At 39.5% G+C, this 17394-nt stretch overlaps 2 protein-coding genes across 7 annotated transcripts; both read left to right on the plus strand.

The window, feature by feature from the left end:
* The first annotated feature begins 182 nt into the window (after window positions 1-182).
* gkap1 (G kinase anchoring protein 1) lies at window positions 183-6611 on the plus strand. 5 transcript variants are annotated; one of them, XM_025897146.1, is made up of 13 exons: window positions 183-529; window positions 915-1177; window positions 2504-2662; window positions 2808-2885; window positions 3209-3344; window positions 3466-3494; window positions 3642-3803; window positions 4016-4102; window positions 4891-4954; window positions 5584-5654; window positions 5744-5821; window positions 5974-6094; window positions 6320-6611. In XM_025897146.1, exons 2-12 carry the CDS (start codon window positions 929-931, stop codon window positions 6043-6045), a joined length of 1185 nt encoding a protein of 394 aa, XP_025752931.1. In that variant the 5' UTR covers window positions 183-529; window positions 915-928; the 3' UTR covers window positions 6046-6094; window positions 6320-6611. The 5 variants fall into 5 exon arrangements, 4 of the variants coding, with proteins under 4 accessions (XP_025752931.1, XP_005452123.1, XP_003446105.1 ...); XR_266177.4 differs by having other exon boundaries at window positions 185-473; window positions 5974-6110; XM_005452066.4 differs by having other exon boundaries at window positions 185-473.
* A 553-nt stretch (window positions 6612-7164) lies between these two features.
* Window positions 7165-17356, plus strand: LOC100694060 (ubiquilin-1). Of its 2 annotated transcripts, none has more exons than XM_013271841.3 (11): window positions 7165-7609; window positions 10130-10272; window positions 11198-11292; window positions 11461-11723; window positions 11909-12046; window positions 12148-12304; window positions 12417-12538; window positions 12672-12755; window positions 12880-12995; window positions 13075-13246; window positions 14282-17356. In XM_013271841.3, the coding sequence occupies exons 1-11, from the start codon at window positions 7478-7480 to the stop codon at window positions 14423-14425; spliced, it is 1566 nt and encodes a 521-aa protein (XP_013127295.1). In that variant the 5' UTR covers window positions 7165-7477; the 3' UTR covers window positions 14426-17356. The 2 variants fall into 2 exon arrangements, with proteins under 2 accessions (XP_013127295.1, XP_003446167.1); XM_003446119.5 differs by having other exon boundaries at window positions 7168-7609; window positions 12145-12304.
* Window positions 17357-17394: the final 38 nt, after the last annotated feature.

The following is a 17394-nucleotide window of genomic DNA, read 5'->3' on the forward strand; positions in this document are numbered from 1 at the left end:
TTAAATTTACATTTTATATTTACTTGGGTTATCTTTGTCTTATATTACAATTTGTTTTACGCCAATGCGTATTTCCGTTCGGTTGTCATGGTAATATGATAGTTGTTGTAATATGACGAACACGGCAGGTCGTGATTGGACATCCGACAACTAAGGTGTAACCATGACAACAGGCTAAACTAGCTAGTTATTGTGCGATAATCGCTTAGTATTGTCCGATTGGCCTTAAAAAGCGATTCGGTCAACAAACTGCGCACATGCTGCACACAATAAACGATATATCTGCACATATCGTAAACACTTCTTTTTCTGCACCTGCAGCGCAAAGGATAACGGTGAATAGGAATCCCAGTCTTTTTCCTTTTTGACACCGCCGGGCTACTGTACTCTTTTGAGACAATCGCTGGTAGCAAACCAACGATAACCCACAGCCCCTTTGCGAACAGGTGAAAGTATCCTCAGGCAGTTTTCGTGTGAGTAATCCTTCTTTAACACAAGTCAGTGAGCGCATTAAAAAAAGGAGATCAACGTGAGTCCACGCTTGTGCTTTTAACTGACATGGAGCGGCACTTTTGCACTTGTTTAGGAGCTAACAACACCGGCTAAGCCTTAGCTGGGTTACGCTGCTGCTATGCGATGCTAATTTAGCTGTGTCCACTGACTGTATGTAACGGAGCTCTTTAAATGTTTTACATTTATCTGTACTGCTGTCTGTTGTCATAAGATCACAGTGCTGACTAGGTGCGTAGCTTTGTATAGAGGTGTTGGCTGAAATACTGTGGTACTAAAAAAGGGGAAAACAACAACAACAAACAAACAAACAGGTTGTGAATATTCGCTAACTCGTCATTTTATGACCTGCTCCAAGTTATTCTGAATAAACTGTTGTACATTTATCTGCTTTCATCATTCAGTTTGCCTTCTCGCGATGGCATCGTCTGCAATGATCACAGTCCCCACTACAGCATCCCGCTTTGCCCTGCTACAGATAGATTCAGATTCGGATTCCGACACCTCCGAGTCGGGGAAGGCTACCACCAAAACTGGACGGGACTCCTCTGGGAAGCCCCGACAAGGAAAAGCAGGTGCAGCCGGAGGGAAAGCTGCTCAGGGCAATGACAAGAAGAAAGACAAGAAGAAGAAGAAGAAAGAGCAGCAGCAGAGTGAGGCAAATGAGGTGAATGAGTGAGATGAACAGCCTGTAGCTCTCTGCCTCTTACATATGTGTTATTTTGCAGTGACATGAAGAAAGATCAGGCTCTTGAGTCGTTTCACTTCTCCTGAAGCGAAACTGCAGAGGGCAGGGAGAGGTAAACAGGTTGTGGTTTGTTTTTGGTATGCTCGCTACTAAAGAAGTGAAACAAATGCTGTTCTTCAGATGGTAAATACTTAAGTTGTATTTCGTTGAGGTCATTAAAATTTTATATTGGAAAGTGCAATAATACAGAGAAAACCTCAACATTCAGACACACCCCTATGAGTTTTAACATCATTTGGTGATGGTTGCGAAATTAGTCTGTGGTTATCAGCGCTGAACTTATCTAAAGCTATTACATTGCAGAAGCCTTCATACCAAGTCCTCATAAATGAGCATGCAGGTATGCTTTCTGCCTTCTTGGTGACACTGATATCTGGCTAGATTTTTAATCAAAGCTGCCAGTGAGATAGCTTTCATGTTTAATAAATAAAATAACATGGGAGTAGACAGCATCCAGTGGATTTTGCGGACTAAATTCTTATATGGAATTGGTCCAATCCCAGGAAAAAATACTAAATAACAGCAAATTGGCTTCAGCACAGTTAATCAGTTCAAAGTGCAAGTTTTCTGTTTTTTGTTTTTGCATCTCACAGCTTATATTGTTATGTGACTGTAGTTAGACAGAAATTAGCCTTATATAAGCAGGGAGTTAAACGTGATCTTGCTTCAGAATCTGTAATGTGAAGATTTGAAGACTGTCTCCTTGGACTCTGTAAATATTTAAAAACATCTATACATATATATGTATATATATATATGTATATGTTTATGTGTGTGTATATATATGTATATGTGTGTGTATATGTGTGTGTGTGTGTGTGTGTGTATGTATGTGTGTATGTGTGTGTGTGTGTGTGTGTGTGTGTGTGTGTATTTTTATTTTCCCCATTCTGTTTTGTAATGAACTGGTCAATAATATATATCTGTATATATATATTATTGACCAGTTCATTACAAAACAGAATGGGGAAAATAAAAATGTTCAGCTCTGACAATAACAGTGTTGCAGCACAATTAAAAGGAATGTGTTCAGGCCCAACACCCACTTAAACACATTAACAAATCCTCCTCCACTCCACAGACACAAACCACAGGCAGCATACATCCTGAGAAAACAGACCGTTTTTTGTTGTTGCTGCGCACACATAGACAAGTTGATGGTTGATGGTTTCTACAGCTAACCACAGAATTTGTGTTTATATCAATAGTGATGACATCATGTTGTTTTATCTTTCTTTCTATTAGTTGCGTAATCTGGCCTTCAAAAAGATTCCTCAGAAATCTTCTGCCCCTCCTCCCTGTATGACGCTGTCAGGAATAGCCAGTGAACTTCTCAATCCTACGTCGGTGGACCATGATACACCGTCGGAGGGTTGGCAGCAGTGGAAGCGGAGAGACGAGCAGGTAAGAAATGACAACTACTCACATTACAGAAGAGTGAGATAGTAAAACTTGTATGACTGTCCCTCATAGAGCAGCACAGATCACACCTGACCTTACACACAACACAAAAAGTCCTTAAAATTCAATGTTCTCCCTTTTCTTTTAGATAACCACAGAACTATATGAAGCAGACTTGGAAAAGGCCTTGATTTTAAGTAAACTGGAGTATGAACAACAGAAGCAGGTACGCTGCAGAAAAACACTAATATTCTCATTTTGAAAGCCACATTTGGGGGCACAGATGTCAGAGCGGAAACATTTTACATTGTGCTGTATGTTCACTTTTACGTAAGTCGTACATCCCTCTGACACACCTGTGACACGTTCACTTAAATTATAAGTCAGCATATTACCTTATTCCTCCTTCATGTTGGTGATTAAAGGATCTTGTTTTAAATGACTCTGCTGGAGTTTCTGTGGGTTAAAAAACAAAACAGAATTCATTTCTGGTATGCAAAGCAAGAACTTGAGCCAACTGAAGTCAAAGCATCTGCTTTCATTCATCAGAGCAACACAAACACATCCTCGCCAAAGTCACGGGCAGGAAAAGAAGGTGGAGGCAAGAAGGACAAAAAGAAGAATCAGCAGGCAAAAGACAAAAAGACAGTTTCTCTGCAAGACTTCCAGGCTGAAAGCAGTGCAGGTGAGACCAGCTTACTATTACTTTAAAGTCTTATATATGGACCTCATATATATGATTTACTACATTGCATATATTGTTATTTTTTTGTAACTAGTTATTGCATTGTGTTTTCTCTTTGCAGAAAATTTAAGTAGAAAACAAGAGAAAGAGGTGAGCAGGCTCCACTCTATGTTTACTTTATATTTTATAGATAGATTGCACAGAAATGTGAGGGATAAAAAAATTAAAGATAAAATTAATTTTTTAATGTTTTGTTTGTAACTTTAAAAAAATGTCATCAACCAAATTACCTTCCAGGACTCCAGAACAGCTAATTTAGCATTGGGAGTTGGGCAGGACGAACGTTTTTTTAATAAGTTGGAAGATGATGTCAGTCGGATAATCCAACGGGAGAAAAGACGCGAGCAGTATACAAACAGCCAGGGACAAGAAGTCAGCACGTCAACAGAACATGAACCAGTGAGTGGACACAAGTACAACAAAATACTCACGTAGCTCTCTCATTAACTCGGGTATGTAAGTTAGCTTTTCCTTTGAGTTTTGGTTAGTGATAAACTTCCTCAAGGTACATCTGAAAAGCTGTTTGTGAAACTGTATACACGCACCATCACCAAAGTGAAGTTTCTTTTTCTTTACTTGCTGATTTTATTTCATGTTTTTCTTCCTGTTAGGACCCCAGAGCGGAGCAGCTCAAGTATGAGCTGGAGAAGAAAGACCAGGAAATTGATAAGCTGAAAAAAAACATTTCACAGTGGGAGGTCAGCAGCCATAAACAGTTATCTCATCTATTCATTTTTCAGTTTCATAAGGAGGACAGTGATTTTTTTTTTTTTATTCCTGTATGATGAGTCACAAAAAGGAAATTTGATTTTCACAGCTGTAGAAACGGTGAAGTTAACCAGAAAAGTCTCTGCATGTTTAAAGCCAAACAGGTTGGCTTTAGTGTTGATTTGTCATCATCATTGAGATGTTCTAACTCAACTCATGTAGGCTGTGGGCTGCTTGAACATGGCACTGTTAGTTAGTGTGGACTTCTTCTGTAAAAAAAAAAAAAAATGTCTACATATAATTTTCAACTTCATATTTTTATCACTGGACTCTACTAGAGTAGCTTTGGATGATTCATAATTCAAAAATACTATTTTTCTCATGCTTGCCTTTGTTCAGCCCTGTTTGACTGTGTGAAAATAGCAGTTTTAGTTCCTCTCCCTGCGAGCCACTTTCCGCTGATTTGCTGCCCTTTAAACAGCACAGAGCCAAAGCTGTGAGTCTGAGATAACCATGTTAGTGAATCCACTCTCAGTAACGCCATACAGAGACAAGAGTTGAAAGAAAATGTCAGAACATGAGCATGTCGATCAGTCTGAAGCCTGAGCTTTTGGCTTATTTCACTCGTCGTTGAAACTATGTGCATGTTTAATATGAGCATCCACCACTGTAACACTGTGACAGAAAAAAGGAAAGGTGACCACACCTGCAGCCAACACTTCTTGCCTCACTGTTGTGTCCAGTGCTACAAAAAGAATCTTTCTTTTCGTCTCTGCAGGTAAAATACAAAGAGGTGAAAGCAAGAAATGCTCAGCTGCTGAAGATGCTGCAGCAGGGAGAGAGTGAGTTTGATAACACAGTAGATACAGTTTGGTCCAAAAGTATTTGAACAATGACACTTTTGTTGTTGTTGTAATTTTTCTTTTGTACAACAAGACAACACTTCTGGATTTTAAATCAAACAATCGAGATGTGAGTGAGGTGCAGACTTCTGCATTAAAGGTTTCCGAATTATGGATATATTTATGCACAGTTTTCAGTGACTCAAAAGTAATAGCAGAATTGACTGACTAGCATTTTCATGGACAGGTAAGGCCTGTTCCCGTCTTATTTCATGATGAATGAAGTAGATGAAAGCTGCTGTTCTAAGTGAACTTGCATTTCTTAACTTTTCCCTCCAACTCCTAATAAGAGGTCCAAAGAAAAGTCATTTAAGTAAGAGTGACCTGCAAACAAAGGTAGGATTGACTCTGAATATAGAGGAATATGTATATTATTGTCTGCAATTCCTAAACAACAAATGTAATGTGTTTGTCTGCGATTGAGTCACATCTCAGTTGTCTTGATTTAAAACCCACTGTGGGGGTGAATCATTGTCCAAAAAGTGATTTTGACTTTCCTTTCCTTTCCTTTCCTTTCCTTTCCTAATGAAGATATCGTGTGTGATGTTTCTGTTCCTTCTCTTTTTCAGTGAAAGACAAAGCAGAAATTCTTCTACAGGTAGAGGAGCTACTGCATATTAAAGAAGAGCTGTCTTCACAGGTCTGTAACTGTGTAACCAAGTGAGTGAGTGTGTGGGGGGGGATTCTAAATATTTATATTTGTAAATCTGTGTTTTTCATTTTAATTAGGTAACATTATTACACGCTGCCCTCGAACAAGAGAGATCTAAAGTAAAAGGACTGCAGTCAGAACAACCAAAGCACCAGGTGAGAGTACAAATACTCTTCTGTGTGGTATCTTCATTATAGGAGAGAAGAACTGGTGTTAAAGTGTTGTCTCCATCTTCATTTACGATGAACTGACTGCATACTACTTTATGGTCATGCATGCACCTCATTGCTTTCGTGGATTTCTGTAGAAACTGTGGAAACCTAACAGAGAAACTTCAGCCTGTAAGGCAGGTAAAGTCAGAAAGTGTCAGCGTAAGTAAGCCAAAGGACAGAAACATAAAGAGTTTACTCGGCCCAGTCAGGGGAGAGGTGAGCTTAGATTCAGGTCAGAGCATTTCAACACTTTTTTTCTTGGTTTTTGAGTTATTATGATTTCTTTTTTTTTCTTTTTTCCCCAGTTGATAAAGACTGTGTTTGCCTCATTTATGTTCTGTTTCTACATCCATCTTTTGACTTGAATTAATAAAAGCACACACACAGACCTCCTGATATCCATAAATAATTGTGTCCTTTCTGCAATTTTCTGTTTCACAGGGAAACAAGAAAGGGAAGAAAGGCTCAGAGGCAGATCTATGAAGGTTTCAGAAGGAAAATGCCTGAAAACAAAATGAAATAAACAAATGAAGAAACCCCTGAAGAATATTCCCACTACTGATCGAAATCAGGGTTCTTTTTTTTTTATTTTAAATTCTTAGACTCCTGGTCAGCCTGTAATGCATGCCCTCCCTAAACACACACACACACACACACACTCTAACAGAAAAAGCTAGATTTGGCACGATATGTTACACAATTAAATAAGATTTACAAGAGGCTTTCTGAAATATCGACAAACGTTCTAAGCTTGTGTTAAAGTAGCTGCTTGGCACATCGTGCTGCCCTCTTCAGGCCTTAGAGTGCCTCTGGATCTCCTGTACTGTCGAAGGCTCTGTGCCTGATCTTTAAAGGTTTTGTTGCCAAAATGACACGTGTGTAATGCAACGTTGTTTTGTTTCTTTATTTTCCCACTGTTAAGTAAATAAATTACTTTTTCAGTGAAAATGTGGTTTTACTTTTTGTGTGTGAAAGCATGAAAGAGCCTTGGAGAAATTTAAAAAAAAAAAAAAAGGTGTAAAAGTGCCTCAAACAAGCCAAAAAAATTGTATTTGAGTCATTAGATGTTAACATAAGCCAGATGAAAATAAGATACTTTAAAACTTCTTGGGTCAAATCTCAAAAGGAAGAAAGATTTAAAAAATTTGAGACTATTGCCATCAACTACCACTTATCACCTGTGCGTCACCTTTGGAGGCTGTTAAAATTATAATGATTCATTATTATTCCTGGAATGAGAGTTTAAAAGGGAACTGAGAGCATCTAGGATTTGAACTGCTGTCTGATTTTTATGGTGCACTATATCTTTAAGTTAAGTCCGGTTACATAACTGGCTTATTATTGAGTATGATTTTTTTTTTTTTTTTTTAAGTCTATGTGCACTCAAAAACTGTTATAACCGGCAGCAGGGGCATCAGATCTGTGCATAGTAGCAACTAGGTGTGGGCTTTGCGTGTCCACCTCAGTGACCGGTGTGGCCACAGCTGCCACACATCCGCACAACTTATTGCCGAGTCATCGGGACAGACACGCAGTCCGCGTCGGGACCGTGCGCTCCTGGTCTGCACCGCCTTTAAAGCCCCGCGGGCCGGACAAGTGATGTCGGCAGCAGTGAAAGACGAAACTACAACATCGAGACACCGCCGCAGGGCTGAAAGGATCCACGTTACCGTCACAAGTGTCACGGAGAGCAGAGACTTCATCGTTAGAGGAGACTGCACCGTCAGACAGGTCAGGGAAGCACGATCAGCCAGCTGGCCTCAGAGCCTTGTAATAATAATAATAACAGGCTGACAACGTCAGTGAGACTTATTTTCATGCCATAATAAACTGAAATTAATGTTTTTGTTAATTTACGTGGCTAAAGCACTAAAGGGGCAGATCACTAAAGGCACTAATGTGGTATAGAAATTGGAATTGGGCTCATGTGCAGCACAGAGTGCTAATACAGATTTATTATGTGAAAGTGACTCTGCACGTGGGAAGATAGTTTTGAATGGAATAACTGTGTGAAAAGGGGCAAAAAATTGTTTTTAAAAAAGTATTTAGCATGAAGTTGATGACTAGCTAAAGAGTGGCCCTGAATCCAGTAACAAAATATAATTCAAAGGCCACTTCATTAGTTACATCTGGACGCCCTTTTTCCCTTCAAAACTTCTTTAAGTTCGTGGTATAGATTCAACAAGGTGCTGGAAACAGTTATCAGCATCTTCACATGACATGAGAGCATCACACAGTTGTTGTTGTACATCACAGGGGGTGGCTGTAGCTCAGGAGCTAGAGCACGCCATCTACTAACCAGGAGGTTGGTTCAGTCCTTTTATATCTGCGTGCTAAATATCCTGGAGATACTAACCCCAAGTTGGTTTCTGATGCATCTATCAGAGTGTAAATGTGTGTGTGTATGTTTGATAGAAACCAGTTAAGCACAGTGCTGTTGTATGAATGGATGAATGAGGCGTGTTGTACATAGGAACCAGTCCATTTATCATTTTCATCCATGTGTGACATCCCAAAGGTGCTCCACTAGATTGAGGTCTGGTGACTGCGGAAGTCATTTGAGTACAGTGAACTCATTGGCATGTTCAGGACACCAGTGTGAGGGGATTTGAGTTTTGTGGTATGGCTCCTTATCGTGCTGTAAACAGCCATCAGAAGATGGATAAAGGGTCACCTTGGGTCACAGTGACCACCAACTGTACTCAGGTAGGCTGTGGTGTTTACGTGAAGCTCAGCTGTACTAAGGTACCCAAAGTGTGCCAGTGAAATATCCCCCACACCATTACTACACCACCACTGGCGAAACCTCTGATACAAGACAGGATGGATCAATCATTTCCTGTTGTCTACCCCAGATTCTGACTGTGTAACATTTGAATTTCACAGCAGAAACTGAGACTCTTCAGAGCAGGCAATGTTTTTCCAATCTCATACTGTCCAGTTTTGCTGAATCATACCCTCAGTTTCCCATTCTAAACTGAAAGGACTGGAACCTGCTGTGGTCTCCTGCTGCTGTAGCCCATCTTCTTCAAAGTGTGACGTGTTGTGCGTTCAGAGACGCTCTTCTGCATGCCTTGGTTGTAATTAGAGGTTATTTGATTTGTTGCGTTCCTTTCAGCTTGAAGAAGTCTGGCCATTCTCCTCTGACCTCTGACATCAAAAAGACATTGTCACCCAGATAATGACCACTATTTTCTCTTTTTTGGATCATTCTCTGTAAACCCTAGAGACAATTATGTGCTAAAATCCCAGGAAATCAGCAGTTTGTAAAGTGCTCAGACTACCATGTCTTTCTCAAACAACCATCGCCAGATTCTAAGTCACTTACATCACCTTTCTTTCCTATTCTGATGCTCTCAACATCAGCAGCATGTTTGAACTTCAGCAGGTCATTTTGGTCATGTTTACTACTCTAAATGTTTGTGACTGGCTGATTAGATATTTGTGTTTAACTCACAGCTGAATAGGTGTACCTAATGAAGTGGCCACTGATTGTATGTTATTATATGTATATGGATGTATTCAGTGGGTTTACTGTTGTCACACCATTCAAAATCATATATTGGATTATAGTTATTGGTTTGTTAATGTGTATATCACTTAAATCTTTCCGTCAGAGATGATTATATTACATGTATGCTTTATTTATAGTCAAACAGCATAATGTGCCATGTATGGAATGCCAGGACTGCCAAAATGAATTAATTCAATACACCATTAAATAATTAATTAAATGTGTCAATAATTAATTAAAATTGGAATTAATTTATTAAATACATATTTATGACATATTTAATTAATTAATTATTGACACATTTAATTAATTATTTAATGGTGTCTTTAATTAATTCATTTTGGCAGTCCTGGCATTCCATAACTATGTAGATTCCTATTTTAAAATCTTCAAAATGATAATTCACTGAATTCCTAAAATAAATGGTGTGAAGTGCAGAGTGCAATATTTGCTTCCAAAATATAGTAGAATTTAAGCAGAAAACAGCATAACCTGAATCACTTAAAGTAGAAGTACACTGGAACTGTACTTAAGTAAAGTCTTGAATAGTCACTCTCTGCTACATTGAATTACTGGTTCTTTCACTGCCCTCATCTAATGGTTTTGGTGGAGAGACCCCAGGATGGAAGTTATATTGGCTGGTGCCACCCAAGGCCCCTGTCTGGACATGCCCCTGGTGTCTTTGCTGCTGATTTTTGGGCTGGTACAATGAAGGATGTGTGTTTCTGTGTGTGCAGTTTAAATGGGGTCTGTCAGAGCACCTGGGAGCCTCAGCGGAGGAGCTGGTCCTGATCCACTCTAGTCGAGTCCTCAAAGACTCTGAACCCTTGAGTCACCTTAAAGGACAGAATGGGTCGGTACGCCTTAGCATGATCCAAAGGTATGGACAACCTGCTCTGTTTATGGCATGGGCTCATGCTGTCGCTAGTAATAAACCAACATTTGGTATTAATAAAGATAAAGAAAATGGTTGCGACTGCCTTAAAGATATAGGTCCAGATGTACTAAAAGGAGCAATATTGTGTGCGTCCAATCACCCAAATAGTGCTCATAGGAGTGGTGAGTTTATTGGGAATTTACAAAAAAATTGTGCTGTTTTCTAAACACAGGTGCAGTCAGTTCATTTCAATATCAAGAAAAAAAATAAGACAGGTTTTACTTTCTTTTTTAAATTACGTCACATTTGTCAGTAAATCAGTGTGTGCGCTTGTTTTAAATATTGTTCCTCCTGTGTTTTGCGCCTTACTTATGCAACAGGGTCAGCTGCAAAAAACTTTTGTGACCTCTTAAGAAAAAATTGCAGACAAATCTGGCACTAATAAAATGCAACTGCTGATTCATTAGCTGGAGCTATATTTATTATTTGTTTTTAAATCATAGTGCCTTACATTAGATACCACATGTACCACTTTGGGACTACACAGCATTTTTATTCTTTTCTGTTTATTGTGCATATTCAGAGAATATTCCACATTTTTATTGGCTCTAGTTTTCCAAGTGCAACAATACAGAACTTTCACTTTTCTGTTTGGCTTCTGTTTGGCTAAAATGTCTGTGCAGAGAGCAGGGAATATATGAATAATATATAATATAAATATATAAAAATATATAGCCTCATGAAAAACTACAATAAAACTCAGTAAAATTAAATATTAAAATAGAGCAAATAAAATATTAAATTTGTCAGAATTTAATGAGTGTCTTCCTAAAGCAAATCAAATAAATCTATGAAAAAGGTTCCTTTGATTTACAATCTATTTATACCAAACTTATGTTAAAAAACAACAACTGCGTATCTGTCTTAGACCTCAGCATTCCTCTGCTCCACCTCCCACTGACCCAGACCTCGACCCTGAACCGGATAACATCACACCTTCCCCTACTTCTCCTCTCTGCCTGGGTAAGATGTGCAGAACACGGGAACTCTTCTCGCCTTTAATTATTTTCATAAGTCTAGTTTGTGGTTCTCATTTCTCCAGACTTCTCTGTTTGAGCTTCAGCTGCTGCTCTGTACTCAGCTCCTCAGTGAACTTACAATCTGTCATTCTGTTCCACCTTGTTTCTGTAGTAGAAGGTCTGGACAGCCTTGTCCTTGAAAACAGTGGGACTAGCTTCTTCCCAGAGCTCCAGCGCCAGATGGAGAACAGATTGCTGGCTGACCCAGAAATGATGCACCGTCTCCTGGGCAGCCCCTTTGTGCAGAGCACCCTCTCCACCTCCAGCCCTCAACTTATCAGACAGCTCATTCTGTCTAATCCCCAAATTCAGCAGCTCCTGCAAACAAACCCAGAAGTGAAAGATATGCTTAACGACGAAGATGTCATAACACAGGTGGGTATAGTAGGTGTCAGAGCATTGTAACATCTGTACTAACATTAGACTAGACACTTGCGAATATGTTGTTATTTTAACCTTTCTAATTTCACTGCAGTATGAATACAGTTGCCTCCTCCTCGCCTGATTTCTCCCTCCGATATTTTGAGTATGTTTTTGCACTTATCTCTCTCTCTTTCCAGTTGCTGGAGCTCATCAAGAACCCTGACATGATAGAAGAAATGATGAAAAATGAGGACAAAGCTTTAGAAAATTTGCAGTCAGAGCAGGAAAATCCTGAAGTCATTACTGGCAATTCTGACCCAGAAGCAAAATTACAGGTGTGACTTTGAAAATGATGATTATTATTAGGTCAGGTTAAACTTATCTTGTATGCTTAACCTGTTTTCTTTTTAATATCTGCTTTGTCTTTTACCAGAAGGTAGGAGCATCTGCATCAGTGACTACATCACCCAGAAATCACCACATACTGGAGGGTGAATCCAATCAGATGTTCTTTGGTCGCTCGACAGATCCTCTCAGTGAACTGACTGCCACATCCAGAGCTGGTTCAAACTCTCAAAGCAGCATCACAGCAGGTGATCTATGCTTGAGGCATTCTTAGGTTATATGTTTTTTAATGTGTTAAATATTTTAAAGATATCATTGAACTTCTTTTTAAAATATTCTATTAATGGCTTCCTGCTTCAGGCATGCAGTCACTGCTGGAAGAGATCACTGCCAGTCCAGGTCTACTGGAGAGCCTGCTGTCTGGGCCATACGTCAGCAGTCTTTTAAACTGCCTTAGCCAGAACCCTGACCTGGCTGCACAGGTGATGCATGGACACTTTAATTCTTAAATGTGCAGTATTTTCACTAGGTAACTGCAGGACAACATTTCCTTCTTCCTAAACAGCAGAGATGTCTTATATAGTCCATCCTGCTTTCATTTTTATATTGTTGCAGATGCTTCTGAGCCACCCTTTGTTGGCTGGAAATCCTCAGCTGGAGCAGCAAATGAGAAAGGAGATCCCCGTCTTTCTGCAGCAGGTCTGCTTTTTCCTCTCACTGTTAACCTGCTGTCTTTCAGCCGGATTAGATGTCTGCATTACTACTCTGACTCCGCTGCTCAGTGGGTATGATTAATAACTTTGCCATTATCAATAATGTGCAGATGCAGGCTCCAGAGCTGCTCTCGGCCATGTTGAACCCCAGAGCCATGGAGGCTCTGTTGCAGATCCAACAGGGCTTGCACACTCTGGCTACAGAGGCTCCAGCTCTCATACCTGCGTGAGTAAAAACAACCTAAGGAGATCTATTGTGATGGAAGAACAGAGAAACCTTATCGCCAGTCTTGCCCGTCATGCAGGAATGCTCTCGGAAACACTGGAACAGGTATCGGTGCCGCTTCTGAGCATCCATCTGACTCCATTCCGAACAGCCAATCAGGAAGCGGTCAACAGGCTGCTTCAGCGACAGAGCAGCAGCAGCAGCAGTTTGTACAGCAGATGCTACAGGCCCTGGCTAACACTAATAACGAGGTACTACCTTGTAAACTTTTTGTCTGTCTCCAACGTTAAGCCTCAATTTAAAATATCAGTAGTAAATAGCATTTTGACACTAAATGAGAATTTCCCTTAGGCAGGCAAATGATACACGCCTTTGATATTTAGTGATTCAGTACTTTTAAAAAACTACGCAGTGTAAAGAGTGAGTGAGTGACTGTTTGATATCAGCTTGCATTAACAGCTGCTGGTATGAATGTGGATAAATTAGAGTACCACACTACATCTCATGGAGCCAGATGATGTCTAATTTGTTCAGTGGTTTAAACTATTATACATTTTAATCTACTGAAGCAGGTCCAGCTGGGCCTCAGTGACTCAAATTCTAGTTAATCGTTAAAGTTTCAGAGTCAGTGCTTCTACTTGTGGATCCTACATTTGTTTAGTGGGTTACAGCCCCGGTAGAGTCGCTGATTTCTGGTGGGAAGGAAGATGGCATTAGTCTTTCCCTTTCTTAGATACTGACGCTTTTTTCCTGCAGAACCACTAAACTCGGCTGAGTGCTCCCAGCCTTCAGCTCTGGTGGTTATTGCCACAGAGCTTTTTGCTGCTTACTCCAGTGTGTGAAGGAGTGTGGTCTGACAAACTTATTGACTTATTTCCCTTTTTTGCTTTAGATTTTATTGCAGTGCTCCTTTTTTATCCCCCTGCAGCAGCGGCTTGGCCATCTCTTTGAGTTCAATTATTCATAAAAAACTTTTTTCATGCCACCTCCTCTCCTTTTCCTCCCCAAAACATTTATTTTTGTTTCCCACATCGCCTGGATCGCCTGCTTCTGATTCATATCCAGAAGTTTTTGCACCTGAAGGGAGACTCATACCCAAATACCCAGAAACAAAACTGGGTGTCTGGGTAAACAAAATCACTAAATCTGGGAAGGTTTATTAATTTTTTCCCATTTGTTTAAAAGGATTCACAATTAAATCGCTAATCATGATCTCATTTTGACTTCTTTCACACATTATTTTAATAAGTAAGACTTTAAATAACTCTCATGTCATGTTGTGTCAGGTCCATCACACAGAGAGAGAGTTCAAGGAGGAGCTGGAGCAGCTGAGCTCAATGGGCTTCAGAGACAAGAAGGCGAACCTTCAGGCCCTCATCAGCACAGGAGGAGATCTCACCACTGCTATACAACACCTGCTCAGTCTCTGACACATATTCATCAGTGCAAGTGTACACAAATACAGACATCGACAATAAACATAAGCACCTACACAACAGAACGCTATGATAAGAAATGATTCACCTGTACTGATTATAAAGTGCTCTGCAAAAGCTAAAAACATAAGAGAATAAAAAGCCATACTTACTTGATGCACTTTCAAAAACTAACTTATATCACACACATCATGTTAAACTCTGTTTGTTGTCCTACACTTACACTTTAAACTTCACTTAAACAAACTAAAGGTCTGAGCATGGTGAGCGCTGTATGCATTTATGATATTGAGGTATACAGGTACATGTAAAACTGACTGAGAAGTGAGACACCAGTAGGAGGATTTTTACATCCTTATTGTCCTTGAAGTGTGAGTGTTTGGGTTAATATTAGAAACAAGAAAATACAATGCCTTTCACTGTCTTATATGCACCGGTCTTGGTCTGTGCAGACTCAAAATTCCCCAAAAGTTGAGACACGATGTAAAATGTAAATAACACCAGATAACCACAATAATTTGCAAATCTTTTATACCCATATATTAATTTTAAAAAATGAAAAAAATAAGTTCATTTTAGATTTGATGGTATCATCCTTCCCAAAAAAGTTGGGTCAGGGGTCAGGGTTTACCACTGCGTAACATCCCCCTCTTCTTTTATCAGTCTGTAAAAATCTGGGAACCGAGGAGACCAGCTGCTGGACTTCTGGGAGAGAAATGTTGTGTTTCTTTGTTGTATTTTTCACAATCCTCCAAATGTTTCCAGTTGGTGAAACATCTGAATGGCAGGCCAGCTCAGTACCCAGACTCTTCTACTGAGTCGTGCTGTTGTAATAGATACAGTCTGCATTAGCACTGTGTTGCTGAACTAGAAAAGCTGTCATCTGGATGGAGCATACGCTGCTCTTGAACCTGTACGTACCTTTCAGTGTTGATTTGCAAACTTCCAATTCCTACGCACTGATGCACTCAAGTATCATCAGTCATTTTTGAACTGAACGGCGATAACAAGCGAGATAGTTTTAGACAGTTTTCAGCGTCCGTATTTTCCAGAATTTAAAAATAAAATTTTTGTGACCACATAAAAATTTTCCACGTTGTCCATTTTAAACGAGCTTTGAAAAAATGGCAGCTTTTCTGGATCACTGTTTACACACGGCTTCTTCGTTGCATTTAACCTGCACGGTTAACTGCGTTCACAGACAATAATTACTGGAAGTGTTCCTGATCACATGCGGGGATGTCCAAGACAGAATCATGTCTGGTTTTAATGCAGTCCAGATTTTTTAGAATTTTTTTGATAATATTATGACAAAATATTCAAAGTCTTCACATTTTTGCATTGTGGGAAAGTATCAGAATTATTCCACAAATTGTAAACTCAGTTTTTTGGTGAATCACAGGCCACTTTATTTCTGACAAACTCTGCCTCTCGAAGATGCTCTTTTTATACTCCATCACGTTACTGACCTGTTACGAATGAACAAAATCAGATGTAAAATGGGCTTTCAATGTTTTGTTTTTCCTTACTATAATGTACTTTTCTGGTCTTCCGTTGCCCCGTCCCAACTCTTTTAAGGTGTGTTGCTGCCATCAAATTCAAAATGAGCTCATATTTTTCCAGAAATAGTGTGCGTTCATGAGATTTGCAGATTATTGCATTCTGTTGTTATCTACATTTTACACAACAGCCCAACTTTTTTGGAACCAGGTATGTCATAGACTGTAGACTTAAAACAATGCAGGTTTGCATAAATATTCATATTATTATATTATTATTATTATTATCTTTCTGCTGCCACACTTTAAAGCTCAGGCCTCTTCATGTTGCCACCTGGACAGAGTCTAATGAAAGCTTTTAGCACCCTGAGACAGTCTGATGTCCTGGATGCACGCAGAAAATTCGCACTCTCATTCTCAGCCAACATACTGAACCAGGAGTTCAATATGTTACGTGATGTTCCCACTCTGTCTAGCTGCTACTGTGGCTTCTGCACCACAGGCTATAAAAACACTAAATAATTACAAAGTTTGTCTTCGAACGTAGACTCAGTTTAAAAAGACATTCAAAGAAGGACGATGACTTCATGCAGAGTCCAAATCTGCTTGGACGTCAGTGTTTATCTTGAGGTTAGACGGGTACAGAAAGTGAGGTTTGCACAGCCAAGAGAAAAACACATCAGCCATGAAATGCCTGATGTGATGCTCTCCCTTAAGCTTGAGCCTCTATGCTGCAGTATTTTTGCACCATAAGGAGCGGGCTCATTTATCTCCTCGTGGATTTCATGAGCAAACAACAGACTGAGCAACATCCTTCAGATGACTCGTGGCTCTGTTGTAAACAGAACTATTAAATGCTGTTATTTACTTTGAATTCAATTCTGTTGTTTCTCATTTATGTAAATACGTGCTATTTGTTGCTGAATTTATGAGGACGCGTGGCTTTGTAAAAGATGCGTTTCCTCCACGCCTCTGTGTTCAAATATAATGTTCTGCAGTAGGGTCAAACAGCAGCATTAGTTTAGCACGATTTTCTGTGGCTACAAATTGTTCTTTTTGCGTAATAATGTATTAAGTATAAGTATGATTAAGTATTTAATCCACAAAATTGCAGAAATGACACTCCTCAAAGCTTTTCTTTCTAATATCTAAACTTGCACTACCCCACTATAAACACTAGGTGGCATTTAGAGTCTTTTAGTATGGCTTGTATGAAAATCAATTTGAATCTGAGATGTAGCAAAGTAGGTCGAAGTTAAATCATTGTTATTCTCATGTTATCGCCTACAGTGTTAAAATGTAAGCCAGAAAGCCACATCTGCATGCTCACCTCTGCAAGATATACAAACTGGGCAAATGTGTTATTCCACTTACTGAAACTGTACAGAAGCACTGAACAACATTAAAAGATGTTCTTAAACTGAGAGCGTTCCTCTGCTTTCCATTCCTGCCTTTTGGGGGCTT

The sequence above is a fragment of the Oreochromis niloticus genome, linkage group LG12 (assembly GCF_001858045.2).
Source record: "Oreochromis niloticus isolate F11D_XX linkage group LG12, O_niloticus_UMD_NMBU, whole genome shotgun sequence".
Lineage (NCBI taxonomy): Eukaryota > Metazoa > Chordata > Actinopteri > Cichliformes > Cichlidae > Oreochromis > Oreochromis niloticus.